At 38.7% G+C, this 18,154-nt stretch overlaps 1 protein-coding gene across 1 annotated transcript in view; it reads right to left on the bottom strand.

The window, feature by feature from the left end:
- The window catches only part of MSH3 (mutS homolog 3), a 190,470-nt gene that overhangs the window by 103,051 nt on the left and 69,265 nt on the right, over window positions 1-18,154 (bottom strand). Inside the window, 2 exon segments of the mRNA XM_027606118.2 lie at window positions 11,000-11,109; window positions 13,715-13,799. Coding sequence (XP_027461919.2) covers window positions 11,000-11,109; window positions 13,715-13,799 — 195 coding nt within the window.

Raw genomic sequence — 18,154 nt, 5'->3', positions numbered from 1 at the left:
TTTAATCTGTTCCCTCAGTTTTTCCCTTTATCATTATTATTATTTAAGAGGCTCAGCTATGTCCGAAAACAATGTCTTATGCTTTATACAGCATATCTAGTTATTTCATAGAGGGATTTTTATGACATTACAGCCACAGGAAATGAAGTCCTCCCACGGCATTTGGAGGAGATACACTCAGAAAATCCCTACCGGTAAAGGCACAAAGAGAGGAAAATAAAGCTGGAAGAGCCAAGAAGGAAAAGATCTCCAACTCTTGCTCCTCACTCTCTCCTGTGTATCTCCTCCTCAGCACAAAGGAAAGCTGCCATTTCCTGCTGGTCACGTGAACCAGTTTAGCCTTCCCTGGAGGCCTGATTACTACAGAACAAAGTGGAGGCCAGCGGCAGGTTCCTGGTTATAAGCGTCCCTAGAGACACTGGTTCCTCCATAGACACTAAGTCAGGGCAGACGTTCGGGTAAGAGGTGTTTGAGATCACTTTTTTCTTGGCAGCAGCAGTTTCTGCTCAAACATTCATACAGCAAAGGAAGAGAGGCAGGGCTCAACACCAACCAATCTCCACTCTCAGCTATGCACCACCTACTGCTCTTCATTCCCATTTATGAGCAGTACTGTGTCAGCAGCAGGTCACGTGGGCTGAGGAAAATCACAGTCACCAAAGGTGAACACTGTTTTGGCAGGTTCATGGAACATGGGAAACCACAAAGAATAAAGAGGGCCTCCCAATGTAGTTCAGTGCAACAAATCCCTGAGACTTTAAAATGGCATTCAGTTTTGTTAATATAAATTAAACGGTAAATGGAGGAAATACATAACATTTTATTACTTTGTCATTGAGGCCAGAGTTATGAATTAGAAATAAACTGTTAATACTCCAAGCATGAGTTTACCAAAATAAAAGTCATTTAATTATTCAAGAGAAAGAACTATCACGAGAATGTACTTAGTGCTTTAGAAAATTACACAAAAATGTAATCAATAGTCAGGGATCTATTCCCTAACACCAACAATTTTCAGTTTTGCTAATTTTAATGATTTATGTGATATAATTACCAAGAATAACCTTAGCATGCTTAATTCTCTTTAACAGTTTTCTAAAAATCTAATTTGAATTAAAAAAGTATTCTTCATTTGCTCTAATTGTGCTACTGAGCTATACAGCATGTAACGGGTAAGAATTTTATCTTAGGTACAGGATATCTTATCTGCATCTCCTCCTCACTAGATTATACCTTGACCAAATTAGATGAGAAACTCCTTGAGAGTAGGAACGTCTTGTCATTGAGACAGAATGATACAAAATTTACTATACATAAATTTACTATACATAATAATACAAAAGTAACTATCTTATACTATTAAGGGAAAGAAGCAAGGAGTATTGTGTATATTATGCCCCATCCATATAAAAAGGGAGGGAGGACTATATATTCATATTTATTTATTTGCTTTTTAAAACAGAAAGCCTCTGGCAAGATACACAAGAAAATAACAACCATGATTATTCCAAAAGGAACTGAGCAGATGTGGGGCAGGGATGAGAGGCAAACATTTCACGATCTATATACTTTTTTTTATTAAAGATTTTATTTATCTATTTGAGAGAGAGAAAGAACACGAGCAGGGGGAGGGGCAGAGAGAGAGAGAGAAGCAGACTCCCCACTGAGCAGGGAGCCCCGAAGCAAGGCTCAATCCCAGGACGCTGGGATCATGAACCCAGGACACCAGACACCAGGATCACAATCCCAGGACACCAGGATCACACGACCTGAGCCAAACGCAGACGCTTAACCAACTGAGCCACCCAGGGGCACCCTCTTTTGCCATTTTTAAGCTCTGCAACTATGTGAAGGTACTGTCTCTTCAGAAATTTAAATAAGTTCATTTAAATGTGTAGAAAAAAAAGGACAACACAGTTGAAACAACAATACAAAGTTAAAGGAAAAACAGCCCATCTCTGGCAACAGACTGCTAGGTATTCATTAAATATGTCTTTTTCGTCCTTGACAAACATTTGTTAACCTCCCTTGCAGTTAAGTGAGACCATCAGAATGAGTTCTAGTCAGTGACATGTGAGCAGAAATGATATTCGCCACTACAAGACCTGGTGAGCCAAAAATATGTCCTCCATGCTCTGTCCCCTTCCTCTGGCTGGATGTCACTGCCCAGGCTGACCTCAGAAATCACAAGTTTAAGACTGAATAACCTGTGGAGTTCCTAAATGCCTATGTGATGAGTTCCAGCCTACCTTCAAAATGGCAAGACCATGGATTGTTTATGCAAAGAAGATAAAGCAGAGCTGTCAAACTGTGTGGTACTTTTTGTTGTTCTTGTTAAGCAGTTAGTTTCTCCAACCAATGTGCTACACCTTTAGTGTTAACAAACATGTTAACCTGTCCTTAGTCAATCAGAACAGGAGACTGAGCTTCCTAAGGTCCCAAGACATAGTCAGGTTTAGAGCATTAAATAAATGAGAAAGGTTGTGATCCAAGCCCGACCACACAAAAGGACAGAGCTCAGTTGCTGATGGTTGCATCATCCTTAGAGGGGGCTGACAAAGACACTATCTACTCACCAGTGTTGCTTGCAAATTCTCCTCACAATACTGACTGCAGCTATGTAGGCAAAAGATACAACACAGGCAAGTACCAAATTCAGGAGACCTGACCAGACAGATACGGGACACCTGACAGTGGCACCCAGCCTCTGCCCTGTCACGACGGGAAGCCTCCAGCTGGGTCATCTGACCACTGTCCTCATTTTAACTGCTGTTATCATATCCTAACTAAGACTAGAAAACAATTTATTTTTCTACTCCCCTATTAATAACTAGGTTGCTTCCAGTTTTTTGGTTACAAATTATAACCATTTATAAAGACCACAGCTATTTTCCTGAACCACATAACTGATGCTAGCAACCAGAACAACTCTTTATATATCCTGTCTCATTTGGTCCTCACAACAACCCTGTGAGCTAGGTATTACAGTTCCCACTTTACAGATAAAGAAAGAGAGGGTGTATCAAAATTCATAACGTGTACAAAGTGACACAACTGGGTGAGGGAAGCAGAACTAGAGGCCAAGTCCCAATAACACCCCAAGTGTGCTTCTAGATGGGCCCTATGTGCTAGCTGGATGATCTTGGATAATTAACCCGAGCCTCAGGATTCCACGTCTATAAAATGAAGTAATAACTATCTCTGAGGATAGCTGGAAGAATTAATAGACATATCACAGACTCAAAAAATGCAGCAGAGTCAGACATCAATTTTGTGTGCTGCCTTTTTCGCCCCACTCGCACACAGGACCCACTTCCACAGTAACACATTTTACCGCTTAGGCCTCAGCCCTCTCCCTTCCCACCATGGCTACTTTTCTCTCCTCAACCCTTAGATGTGGACCTCGGCTCCTTTCTACCCAAACATTTCCCTTACTCTTTTTTTTCCCACATACAAATGTCTTTTTCTGATCCCTAAAAATCAACCTAACACTTTGTATAAATACCTTCACCTGGACAGATACAGACCAGAATGTTTTTCCAAGACCGTTGGATGATTTTTCAGAGTACTGTACTTCAGGCACAAAATTGCAGAATGTTTGCAGCTTACAAAATTCAATGGTTCTTTATAACATCACTTCAGATGATGAATAAATGTGTAATATATTTAAATGATAATCAAAACACTTGTTTCCATCCAAGAGATGAATATATTCAATCCGCTTATGCCAAAAGGAGGAAAGATGAAATTATTGAGCCTACCTGTTAGGGGTAGAACTGTATCAACAAAAAAATACATGTTGAAGACTAATCCCCTGTGCCTCAGAATTTGACCTTAGTTGGAATCAGGGTAATTGTAGGTGTAATTAGTCAAGACGAAGTCATACTGGAATATGGGAGACCCCCAATCAAATAGGATAGATCCTCATTGAAAGAACGTCATATGAACAGATATGCACACAGGAAGAACACCATGTGAATGTGAAAGCAGACAGAAAAGAGATGCAACTACCAGCCAAGTGATACCAAAGATTGCCAGCAAACCACTAGAAGCTAGGAGCGAGGCATGGAACAGCTTCTCCCTCTGAGAACTCAGAAAGAACTGTGAGACAATGTGTGTTGTTTAAGCTATCCAGTTTGTGATACTTTTTTACTCCCAGCAAACTAATACACTATCTAATTCACCCACTATGGAATTCAAATTATACAGGCATGGCCTTAAGGAGTCACAGGAAAATCACAGTGCATCCGAATATTTCTAAGCAAAAAAATTCCAATTCAGATGCGTTCAGAGTTGTGAGTTAGACCTTTTACACGATATCTAAAACCAGCTATGCCTCAGGTGGGAAGATGACCCCATCCCATCCCCCAACCTGCCTTCCTTTACTAAGTCCCATGACTTACACCAAGGAACTTCGATTTACTACTAATTCCACTAAGAGTTGACAAGAAAGCAAGACACTGCCAAACCATCTCTTCCACTTTAAGTGTTAATGTTTTCATTCCTGATCAAGCAACTGTTCCACTAAAATAAGGAATCACATGAAGGAAAACTGCTTCTAAGGTGCTTTTAAAATCAAGGAGTTTTTCTTAGAAAAATAAACTTCTCTTACAGAGGTGTGCCTTTATTTTCAAAGACCACTTGGAACCCTAAGATTTTCAAATGGATTCATTTGTTCATAATTTCTTGATCATCTATTATATTCAAAGCACTATGAGCCCCCAATTCATTCTGTGTGAGTTGGTGACGGCCGGGTAAGAGGCTGAGCAAAATGGAGGGAGTTCACTTTCTACATAGGAAGAGAGGAGAAAAAGGCCAACTTCTCCAAAGAGATAGCTGAGTTAGGTCCTGAGTGACATCATTTTAATAATTCACTCAATAAACATTCATTGAATGCTTGTTATAAATGAAACACAATTCAGTGAGAAATATTAAATAAACAGAAAAAACAAATATCAATCATGATAAGTCTTACATGCTAATGACGAATGATACGAGGAACATAATTTAGATTAGGCAGTCAGAGAAAATCTCTCTGAAGAAGTGACACTTTAAAGATGAGACTTAAAAGAGGAGTCAGCATGTGAAGAAGAACGTTCTAGGTAGAGAGCCCAGCAAATACGAAGACCACAAGATGAGTAAAAGCTCTGGGTTGCTCAGGAACCAAAGAAAGGCCAGAGTGACCGGAAGATGATGAATGGATGAACGCAGGGGAGAGTCAGAAGAGTCATGAGAAAGAATTTTAACTTTATGTGAAGCACAAGCCAATGAAGAGTTTAAGGGAGGGGAGTGGCATAATATATGGGCGCCTGGGTGGCTCAGTTGGTTGGGCAACTGCCTCTGGCTCAGGTCATGATCCCGGAGTCCCAGGATCAAGTCCCACGTCCGGCTCCCTGCTCAGCAAAGGAGCCTGCTTCTCCCTCTGACCCTCCCCCCTCTCATGTACTCTCTCTCTCTCATTCTCGCTCTCTCAAATAAATAAATCTTTAAAAAACAAAAAGTCTTTATCTTGAAAAAGAGATGAGTTAGGAGGATACTGCAGTTGTCTAAGTAAGAACTAATGTAGTTTAGACCAGGGTGATGGCGGTGGAGATGGCAAGACATGCACAGACTCTGGATATATTTTAGAGCTAAAGGCAACAGGACTTAGTATTAGATTGGACATGGTTGTCAAATAGGAAATGCCCGGGATAACTTCCAGGTTTCTGGTCTAAGCAACTTGTTCGGTGAAGTGCTGGTTCCTGGAATGAGGACACCAGAAGGAGGAACAGGGTTGAATACGTGAAGTTTGAGATGTCTGTGATACATCTATGTGTTTATGAATCAAAGCTGAATATATAATCCTGGGGAATAGGAGAGAGTAAAGACCAGAGATACAAATCTGGGAGTCACTGATACTTTGATATATACAGTGAAGGGAACAGGTATGTTTATAGGGATAGGGGTAGGAGACAGTGAGGAAAGAAGAGGCAGTGAGGGGAGGTTTAGGGAAGGAAGAAAGCTCGGCTCCTAAGGTTCAGGTCTCTGAAACACTGACATTCAAAGGCTATCCAGAGGATGAGCAGATAGCAAAGAAGACTGTGAAGAAGCAGGCAGCACACCAGAATGGAAACAGAGATGAGTACAAGTTTCCACTTTAGACAAAGGAAACAGACTGTACAAAGATCCAGAAATAAATGACACCTCAGCATGTTGTGAGAACTGCAAACTGCAGGGAACAACATAATCAGATATACATTTTTTTTTTAAGTAATCAATTGGTAGTGCAGAGCAGAAAGAGAGAAGGGCAAGACCAGAGGCATGGAGATTCCCTCAATAAATAAAAAAACCTTTCATGAAAAGGCTTTCATCTGCCTTTCATAAAAAGTGATTTTAAAAAAAGGCAAGATGATATAATACTACCTCTTGCCAGAAATCCAGTGTTTTCTTTTTTTTTTTTTTTTTTTTAAAGATTTTATTTATTTATTTGAGAGAGAGAGAATGAGAGAGAGGGCACGAGAGGGAAGAGGGTCAGAGGGAGAAGCAGACTCCCCGCCGAGCAGGGAGCCCGATGTGGGACTTGATCCCGGGACTCCAGGATCATGACCTGAGCCGAATGCAGTCGCCTAACCAACTGAGCCACCCAGGCGCCCCAGAAATCCAGTGTTTTCACTGTTTAACAAAATCATCCATCCTAGAAGGGAAGGGACTGATTTCTCAGATTCTGCCTTGTGGTTGATAATACCCTGCTCTAAGGGCACCTGGGTGGCTCAGTTGTTAAGTGTCTGCCTTCAGCTCAGGTCATGATCCCAGGGTCCTGGGATCAAGCCCCGCATCGGGCTCCCTGCTCTGCGGGAGGCCTGCTTCTCCCTCTCCCACTCCCCCTGCTAGTGCTCCCTCTCTTGCTGTGTCTCTCTCTGTCAAATAAATAAATAAAATCTTTAAAAAAAAAAATAATACCCTGCTCTGTATGTGTGTACACATATACGTGCACCTGTGGTGCGCGCGCGCGCACATACATCTTCATTTCCAAGAAGTCACTATCTCACTAAAGGAAATGCTTTGTTTCCAATCTGTTTCATTCAGCATTCAAACTGAGTATTTTCTGAGGCAGAGATGTTCTGGCAGATGTGTGAACATGGAGCTGCTGGAGATAATGGGACAAAGTCATCAGCACAGGAGCTACAGAAACTACGGCCCCAGAAAAGATCCTAAGTAGTGCTGAAAAGTGAGAAGCGATCCCAGGAGAGAGCCCTGGGGACCATCCACATTTAAAGTGAGGCAGAAGAGTTACCCACAAAGGAAAGCCACAACTTATTTTTGTTTAATATTTTAAAACACAGAGTAAGCTACCAAATCTTGACTCCTTCTTCCAAGATGAACAAATCTGCCTTGGAAATTAGTATTTTGCCTAAAACGATATTTTAGAGATGCATCCCATACTTCTCAAAGTTTTCTTTTTCCCATTTCTTTCAATATTAACAAGGAGAATTTGTACTTTAAGGCTTTTTGACAAAACCAACAAACTACATATGGTGTTTATATATAAAATTGACAAGATCATATCAACTCAAAGAAGCAGAAGGAATTCAAAGACAGAACCTCAAAAAATGAATTCAATATAATTTAATTTTAAAAGGTCTTAGGACAAATGACTTGCCAATGTGACATTCATTTATAAGAAGAAGCCAAAGAACTACACTGAAGAATCTTCTTGCCTAAACTGATAAAAAGCATAGGTCACAACACATAACCTATTAGTTATTAAAAAAACAAACTCTTAAATACAGAGAACAAACTGGTAGTTGCCAGAAGAGAGGTGGGTGGGAAGATGAGTAAAACAGGTAAAAGGGATAAAGAGTACATTTATCCTGATGGGCACTGAGTATGTATAGAATTGCTGAATCACGACACTGGATGTGTGAAACTAATACAACACTGTATGTTAATTATACCTAAATTAAGAAAACTGTAAAAAATAAAATGGCTTCCAGCCTCTCAAAAAAAATAAATAAATAAATGAAAGGGGGAGGGAAGCGAATTTGGTTTCAATAAAGTAAAATCCAGTCTCAATAATCTAAGTAAATTCTTCGAACCAGTCAGTAAATATAGGGTAAAAGCTATTTATATTTTCTAAAAGTCACTAGTAAAATTCTACACTGAAGAGACTATTTTATACAAAAAAAGGTGATGGGAGTGGAAAATCCTCTGAAACTTAAAACAGTTGGGCCTTGATATATGAACTGTGTGATTGCCCCAGGAACTAAAATGAGCTGAAAATATAAAGAAGATCTTTAGGGATTTAAGAAAATTCATGGATAACTGACAAATAATAGGATCTTGGAGAACTCTGGGAAACCTCTCATATCTTGCTTAATACCCTTGTCACCAACTTTTTTGTTCTATGACTCCCTATAGAAGAAAACCAGACTCTAAACGAACTTTTGGCTGCCAACAGTGGAAAGAGAATATTAGCCTGGATAACCACACTGATGTAATCTGTGATTTGCATGACCCCCATGTTAGCACAAACAACAATAATAAATATATGCCTGAACCAATGACTACTCAGCTGACGATTTTCTCTAGCTATCTGGAATAGGTTGCAAGTGCCATTAAGATTTAACAAATTCTTTTTGAAATGAATTTCAGTAAATTAGAAAGATAAAAGTTTTGAAATTATGATCTAAAATTAAAGACGCAAAGGAAAAAGTTTTGTGTGTTTGTTTTCAGCCATATAGGTGTTGGGCCCGTCTAGAGTTCATACTTGGAAAGCATCACTGTTCAACACATGGCATATTTTCTTTCGGCCTTCCTGGGAAAGCACAATCCCAAGAGATACATGATTCAGCTCCTACAGAGCATACAATATGGTCTATTGAATTTATCTCAAATTAATCCTAGTTATAGAAAACAAATTTTTAAGAGTAGAAATAAAAATTTTAATTTACATGAAAAAGTCTGCTACTGACTGTTTCTGCTGAAAATTTCAACCAAGCAAATAAGAATATAAGAAGTGCTATGGATGCTTAGGTAGATGTCTTTCCACACTTTCTGCAGAAAGCCATCTTGTCTGCTCTTGCTCCCCAAGGCATTCTTACCTCATTTCAGTCCTGAACCAAGGAGACACAGTTGACCACTGAACAATGTGGGGAGTAGGGGCACTGTTCCCCCACTACAGTCAAAAAACTGAGTATATCTTTTAACTCCCCCAAAACTTAACTACTAATAGCCTACTGCTGATCAGAAGCCTAAATTAACACATATTTTATATATGTATCATATACTGTATTCTCATAACAAAGTAAACTATAGGAAAGAGAAGGGGTTAAGAAAATCATAAGGAAATACATTTACAGTGCTGTACTGTATCAGAAAAAATGTGCACATAAGTGGTCCTGCACATTTATGGTCAAGAAGAAAAACTGGAGTGACCCGGTAAATCTTGAAGTGATTTGGTAATGATCATCGTCATAACAGTGTCTTAAGCTTATTACTCGCACTCACAGCATTGTGCTATCCTTTGCTGAAGATGACTATTTACTAAACTCAGCATAATACGCAGCCAAGAGTGAGGCTCTTGTGTAGTTTAAAAGCTACAATGTACATAAGGCCCCCAGTACGGGGCTTGTCATGTAATAAAGAGCTCAAAAGTGGTAGTTAGGATTCCTGTCTCATCTTATTCCTTAGGGCAACCCTGTGAGGAGGCAGTTTACCAATTCAAAGGTGAGAACATGGCATGGGGAGGCCGACACACGGGACAGGACACGGGACCCAAGGACTTAGTGGACTGACTCACTCAGTTGACAGAGCTGACGCACAGCCGTTCTAACACCTCTAACACATCTACCACCACACTCTCTGGTCTCTTTAGGAAACGGTTCAGAATGGTTGGTTAAGTGCCTGCTCAGCTCTGGAGTCAATGCTGTTTTTAAATCTGGGCTCTATCAGCTATGAAACATTGAGCAAGTTATTGAAGCTCTGAATCTGTTTACTCATCTCAAGAACCTACCTCAGAAGATGCTTCTGAGTATTAAAGAGTGGTACATAGTAAAAATGCAACAAATAACAGCCTTCATTCATTCAGTAAACGTTAATGGGGCTCCTACTAAGTGACAGGTCAGAGTCTCCAAATTTATCTGCATATCAGAATCATCTGGGGAGCATTCAAAAACTCCAACTCCCAGGCCACACTGGAGACCGATTAAATCACACTCTCTGGGGGTTTAGCCATAGGCATCAGTATCTGAGAAGCCTCCCAAGGACTGCAAGGGGCGGACAAGCTTGGAAACAGCTGCGTTTTAGGCACTAGATTCAGCTACCTTCCCTGAAGGCGCTCCTGGTTTACTCATCTACTTTCCCAAACATCTCACACCTGACCCTTCTTTCAGATCCCTACTGTTCCGGCTTTAGCTCGGGTCCCTCAGAACCTCGCCATGAACTTGCTAACTTGCCCAGGCCACCACCACTTTGTCCCCTCCCACATACAAGCCCAGCTCTGATCCTAGCGTTCCCATGCTCAGAATCATTGGATTAACTTTCCCTGGCTACCAACTCAGGCTAGTCTTCAAAGTCCTCTACAAAAGGCAGTGCCCCAGCTCTTCAACCACCTCCTCCCTACTCTCTTATGCTGCGGATGACCCAAACTAAACGGATAACTCACTTTCCCTGGACACACCCCATGTCTTCCAATCTGCAAGCCGACTCATTCTTGGGGACAAGGAAAACATCCTCACAACACTAGACAGTGTATTGCCAGATACAAAATAAAATCTTCTCCAATTTAAAATTCTTCTTTTTTTTTTAAAGTTCATTTATTTTTAGTAATCTACACCCAACATGGAGCTAGAACTCATGACCCTAGGAACAAAAATCGCTGCTCCTCTGACTCAGCCAGCCAGGTGCCCCTAAAATACTGTTCTTATAACTATGGTAATCTTGGTTTTAAGGAGGCTAACACATTTAATTTCACAACTTTATATAATTTCAGATTAAACACACAAAAAAGAATTCCCTTTACCTTAGTTTAAGGAGTGGCTGGGTCACCCACTTCTTCAATTTCCGTCTCCCAAATGAGGTTTTAGTATGGTCTAAGACCCAAAGTAAACTTCCTTTGGTTTTCATGTCAGTCTAAGAAAAAACAGAAGAAAAGTTTTGTTAAGTGGACGTTGTATTTGTACCAAAACTACTAGTTGCTCATGTGCCTTAATTATTCCATATACCCCAATTTTAAATGGTAGAGATGCCTATCATAAAGTATGGCTCATAACAGGCATTCATTTAATGTGTGATGACTGCACGTACATATGAACACACATACACAATATAAAGTACTGATATTTGCACCGAAAAAGGACAGTCTGTGTGTGGTTTTGGTTAACTAAGAATATTTAGAAATCTTTTAAAATATATGTTTGTCCTACACATCTTAAAAATACAGACTTTTCTGCCTTGGGAAGTACAGTGAAGATAATTTAATTTCCTTTGGCAATTCAGTATCCTCCACGGCCTCGGAGTTCTAAGGACTGCTGCTCCCATGAAAACACTGAACAAGTAGAAGGTACTGGAGATGGAACTGAAGTTAAACCGCACTCTAGGAATTCACCCTGGAAAGATTTTATTTTAGTCTGCTTTATTAAATCCTCAGTAAAAAATTATTGACCTGTGCTTTGCTACTTCGAAGCTGAACGACTAAAAAAAAAAAATTAACTAGAGATGATAGTTAATTTTAACCAAGGTTTCACTGTATTACAAAAAGTCAATAGGTTTAAATCTTATTTGGAATATAAAATTGCTTTCACCTAAGTTTTTTTTTAAACTTTTTTTCTTTTCCTTCAAGTCATTAAGCAAGTACTTCCAGAATACTCCTATGTACTCAGTTGTATTACTGGCAAAGGTGTATTAAGATATGGTCCCTCCTTGAGGCCCATATCTTATATAAGATCAAGTATGGGAGAAATTGATTTGTGTACTTTTGTTATCACTTAATTTGTAATTTTTGTTTCAGAAGCAAATATTCATGTTGTACAAATTTCTGATTGTCCTTGATGTGGAAAGACTGGTGGGAAAAGTATGACGGATTTGACTTTTATATCAAATCATCAGGCATGGAGAAATATCTTTTAGAAGTGTTAAAATAAATGTTCCTACTGTATATTTTAAAAAAAAGAAAGAAATGACTCGTAATCAACACATGATGCCACTTGGCAGAAATTAACTATAAAAGCCATGACAAAAGCTGCCAGCCCTTCGGAGTTTAAGGCAGAGCGCACACAGAAGCTACAGGTCACAGAAGGCTCCCAAGGATGAGCTGAGTGACGAGGGCAGTCCACATCAAAACCAGCACCATTTCTTCCAAAACACAAGCCCCACTCGCCTGAGTACAGTAAAGGGTCCCAGGAAGAGGAAAGTGGGTGGGAATAATTTTCCAATTATTTCCTGCATTGCTGAAGAACCAGGCTCAGACAAGAGAGGGAAGGGTGGGAGAGAAACAGTTATTCAGTTGCTCTCCCTGATACCCAGCCCCCTCCTCATTACCCCTTTCCATTGCTCCATGGTAACAGAGGCCAAAGTTCAAGTGCAAAGACAAGCCAAAGCTGTGAATTCTTAGCTTCTGTTTCTATAATGGCCAGATTCCTGATAATGAAAGAGCTTTGAAGGGTATTTTTGCCTTAGGAATTTATTTTCAGAACTGACTCCACAGCAGTAGGATTGGAACAGGGAAGAAGTGGCAGAATAAAGAAAGCTAGGAAGGCCAGAGCTGTGTCTTCAGAGTCTGACTACGAGCTTCTTTATTCAAGAAATGTTCTTTTCTTCCTACGACTCATTTCCTATTGGGCAATGCATACAGAGTTGCTGAGAAAGATTTGTGGGAAAAATTCTCAATCTCTGGATAATGTAATGACAAGATCAAAATGTTATGAAATTAAAGTAAGGTTGACTCTGGCATACAAGGATAGCCTGGAAGAGGGAGAAACTAAATGAGAGAAACTAGTTAGTAATATACAAATCTAGGAGTCAGGAGAAGAAATTCAGCATTTACTTTAATTTACAACAGTAATAAATATTTCTGAAGAGCTTTAAACCATTTAACTCAGACGGTTCAGCTTTTCAACTACTTACTCAAATGATCTGGAATTGCTTTTTATTTCTATGGCTTTATATTATGAACATTATATAAGATCTTATTTCTAAATGATAGTTTAATAAATGAAAGCAATCAATTTAATGTCTCCATTATCTTCCTAATTCATCAATAAAGGGCAAATGACGGAAGTTTGTGAAATGAAATTTATGCATCTTATAATCTAATCGAATATCACAGTAACTTTTTTATACTGGATAATAAGACTGAAGACATTTCAGTGAAAACTTAAAGGTATGTAGAAAAAATATAATCAAACAGACAAAAAATCTACTTTATATTAATTTTCAAAGATGATGCCTTTCCAAACAAATATTTGATACAGAGATTATCAGGATGGGAATGTCACTTCAATAATTAAGAAGGACAGCTCTATAGCTCCCAAAGTAACCTCCAGGGAAGCATTTCATATATTTGATTCTCAAAAAAATGGGTCCTGCAGTTATCAATTAATAGATAGATGATGGGCAGAGTGATAAGTTAAAGACAATATTCTTGTTCTCACCTTCACTCTTAAGAACAGACTGCCACCTTATTTCAAATTTTTTTTCACACTCATTTTGAATCAATTAGCCTTTATGTTTACCTGACCTGATTCTGTAGGATTTCAAGATTCCTTAATGTTGTTCCATTAATTGTCATAAATTCCATTTCACCAGACAACTGTCTGAAATTCCTGTTAAAGAATGAAATATGAGCCATGATATAAGTGCATAAAAAATTTTTTAAAACTAATTTAGCCATGAGGTAAGTACATAAAGAAATTTTAAAAACTAAAACTAAATATTCCAATACCGTTATGACAAAATGAGTTCTTTGATAGAAAATCAAAACAAAAGGAGCAAAACAAGTATTCACTGGGATACTGTTTTCCACTGATGCTGATGCCATTAAACAGACTGATGCAAAAAGATAGTTGTCTCACACCATAAACAAGCACAAGGAGGTAAATGGTACCAACATCTCTTTTTTACATTTCCAGGAATAGAACCAAACATAGTCTTTTATCATCAGCAGAGCATGTGGTGGTATCTTCAGGAAAAGCTATGCAATTAGCTAGAAAAATATGTCAAGATATTTTAAAACGTCCTCCTTATTCTTTAGCATGAGATCATCTTGATAAACCCTTTAACAGCTTTTAATCAACATTCTGACATGTACAACAAATGGTATTTACTCTATAATTAACAACACACATTAATGGAACTAACATTTTAGTGGAGTATAAAACTTAGAAAGTAGCAAAAACTATTTCCTTAAGCTCGAAGAATTCAGTCTCTCTCTGTCCCTAAAACTATCCCAAATGAGATTAAAGATCAATAAATTTCAGACTTGAGTACTGAGTTGTGATGATTAATAAGTGTATACACAATTCCAATTCTGTCCTTAGCAATCTTTCGTGTTAAATAGTATATTAATCAATGCATAACACAGTAATTCATTTTCCTTTATGTTTCCATCAACAGCACTTACAGATTTTATAGCTTATTTTTAAAGGCAAGAAAAATAATGGCAAGTCACTAAACTATTTGGAGGAAAAGCATGAATGTCTGCATTATAAACTACTGTACTTCTCACATGGCTGTGGTAAGATTTAAATATAATCCAGGTTTCCAAGCCAGTTATGGAAACAAGGCTTCATCCAGGAGTCTAGAGCCTAAAATCAGAGCCAGTGCTCACTGAGAGATGCCTTCACTTCTAGATGACTCCCCCAACTAACGCTCCAAAGCCCTGAAAAAAAAAAATAACCTTCCTGCATGTTAGGAATATTGCCTAGTAAGAACTGTCCTTTAGCAGCATGATTTCTCTGACAGGTTTGATGTAGCTTCCATGATAACTTGTTAATGATTTTTAGAGAGGAGCAACTCCAACACTGATTGACAGCAGGTGTGTATAGCTCTTTCACTCCTTCTTATAGCGGTTAACTTAATTGGCTTTGTATTACAGCAATTTCATGTTCTTCTGTTATCCTCATTAACAGATCAAAGTTCTTTGAAGGCAGGCGTTATTTATGTCATACATTTTGCAGCCACCTGCTGAGTCTAGCAGAACACAGACACTCAACAAATGTCTGCCATCTTCCTATGGGGAAGCCAGCTCGGGTGGGTGGGTTGGTTTCCTTTGAGTCCTAAAACCCAGAGATGTCCATAAAACACCCAGGGACAAGAATAAAATGTAAAACGTTATCTTCAAGAAGAAACAATTAGGCAGTGAATTGCTGTGTAGCTGACAGGTGTTCACACACTTTTACGGTCAAAGATCCAAATTGGAAGAGTTGATAGCCTGGACTTGAGCTGACATCCAGCCAGTTCCCAAGTGTTGAGGTAGAAGTCTTCCCCTGTTCCTGACAGTTAGGTTGAACCTACACCCTAGCAGTGATTAACACATGAGTATGGTAATCAAACACAGACTCTACAAGGATGCTCATCTGGTCTGAAAGACTAATCAAGAACCCATAATCCCACAGCCTGTTCTAAAAACACCTCAGTTAGCTGTCCTTCATCTCCCATGAAGAGCAGAGCTGTAACATAAATAAATGCCATTTAAGATCTGTGGACTATCCAGAAATACTGTTCAATTGGCTTTATCCTCACAAGAACTAGTAAACAAACAGTCCATATGCTGAAGAATGGGGTCTTAGATTTAGGTTTCTGAAAGCATCTTTGCTCCACCAATTAGTTGAGAGTTTTGTCCCCTAACTCTAACTAAAAGTGCTCCTACTATGCCTCAAATGAACCTCTGAAGCAAGGCGCTATCAGAACACTAAAAAAATAAATAAAAATCAGAATTTCATGGAGCTTACAGAAAAGTTAACAGGACTGCTTTTGTGTCTGCTTGCTAAGAAGTATATGTGTGGCAGAATTTGGTTTGGACTAACACACAACCTAGTATAGAAAGCACTGGGGGAGGAGTCTTAGAGCCCTCGCCTATATTTTTACTGGATATCTACAATACCAAAAAGGACCCAATAAACAGAACAACCAAATTGTCTTAAGTTAGCTCACAAAACTAGACCTTTAGAGAAAAAAGTACAGGTTCCTTTATTAATTAGCAGTATTAATAAGTTGTGCATATAGTTTTTTATTTTGTTTTAGGTTTTTCCCTTATTGAACAAGTCCCCTAGATCTCAAAGTAGACACCATGAGAAGCAAAGAGTTTATTTAAAACTGACATCTGCATTGATTTTAATAAAAGATTAACCACTGGGCAATATTAAATTAGAATGATTCCTATAGAACAATAATTATCAAGCAACATAAGAACTAAATATGCTTTTTTTAAAAAGATTTTACTTATTAATTTGACAGAGAGAGAAAGCAAGAGAGCACAAGCAGCAGGGAACAGCAGAAGGAGGCGGAGAAGCAGTCTCCCCGCTGAGCAGGGAGCCCAACTCGGGGCTCGATCCCAGGACCCTGGGACCATGGCTGAGCCAAAGGCAGATGCTTAACTGACTGAGTCACCCAGGTGCCCCAAGAACTAAATATGCTTTTGGGTTTCCCTTATGCTTGGTTGATAATGTATTCTGGAGTTGGGACTCTTCTTCCCAAATACGAAAGAAATTTCCTTCTGTCAGTTTCTATTTCCATTAGGAATTATATGGTTTTTTGAACTCAGGGTTGTATCTGCCAGCATCCTCAGAAATTCAACTGTATATGATCACCATCTGAAATACTCAAGCAATTCTAAATTATTTATCCTTCTGGAAAAAGCCAAATTTTATATGCTTTGAAATGAACCTCATAAACAATGCCTGGCTAGAATTCATGCTGTGTGAACCTGGATAAAAATTCTACAAGTAACATGGGAAAATACTTCATTAATATTTCAGACAAAAGAAGTACAAAGGACGCTTTTTTGTCCCCCTCAAGTTTTATAATGGGAGGAAAATGTCATTGCTGAAAACTTGCCAGCGAAATTTAAGATTCTATATCATTCCTACCCTAGTTTTTTTAAAAAATGAAGACAAATCTTTCTGATTTAGATAGAGGCAGTTAAAGGTGCAGATCCTACCTGAAAGACCAACCCCTTAACAAAGACCCTATTTAAATATTTATTTAATTTAATTTAAACAAAAAAACCCCACCAAACTACGTTTCATATGAAATCTCTAGTAGAAAATAGTTCTCTATGTAAGGTTTTCAGAATTCAGACATTCACCATTTCTTGAAACTTTTCAGGGTTAATTTAACTTATGAATTACAAATTATATATTACAAAATTTGTTTTATTGTAGATTCACTTCTAATTGATTTGTAACTAAACAAAATGACCTCCTTTACATTCCTAAAAGCTGCCAAGAAGCATATTAGAGAGGAAAATAATAAGGAAGGTATATAATGAGTCCCCAGTGATTCTCCAGGAGGGTACACAGGACTCCGAACACAGCTGTACTCACGGCTATGATTTATAACAGTGAAAGGATACAAAGCAAAACCAGAAAAGGGAAAAGATATAGAAGTCAAAGTGTGGAGGAAACAAAGGGCAAGCTTCCAAGAGTCCTCTCCTGATGGAGTCACACAGGGTGTGCTCAATTTCCCCAGCTATGAGTTGTGATTACATGTGTGAAATATCCACCAGAGAAGCACATTAGAGACTCAGCACCTAGAGTTTATACTGGATGCTGGTCACACAGGCTTCTCCCTTACATGTACAAAAATTCCAGCTCCCAGAAACAAGCAAGTAGTTAGCATAAACCATGATCTCTGCAAAGTTTGGAGAGAGTGAGCCATTCTTATTAGAAAATGCTGGAAACTTTCCCAGATGCCAGTTAAGGGTCAAGCTTGCAGATAGATCTTTCTAAGGATGGCTGTCTCATCAGGTCTGCTATGTTAACCATTATTTTTTCTTTTTTTTTTTGCACATCTCTCTTTTTAATTCTAGTTCTCTTCAAGTATACGTGCTATGTTTATTCACTTTAGTATTCCTTCTAGTTTACTCTTCACTCCTAAATTGATCTTTTTCTTGAATACGCAGTTCATTCTTCGATCCTATCATCTCATTTCATAGCTTTCCTATTTCTCCTTCTCATTT

Source organism: Zalophus californianus, chromosome 5, assembly GCF_009762305.2.
Source record: "Zalophus californianus isolate mZalCal1 chromosome 5, mZalCal1.pri.v2, whole genome shotgun sequence".
Lineage (NCBI taxonomy): Eukaryota > Metazoa > Chordata > Mammalia > Carnivora > Otariidae > Zalophus > Zalophus californianus.
The sequence above is the reverse complement of the archived record's forward strand: the minus strand, read 5'-3'. Positions and strand labels throughout refer to the sequence as shown.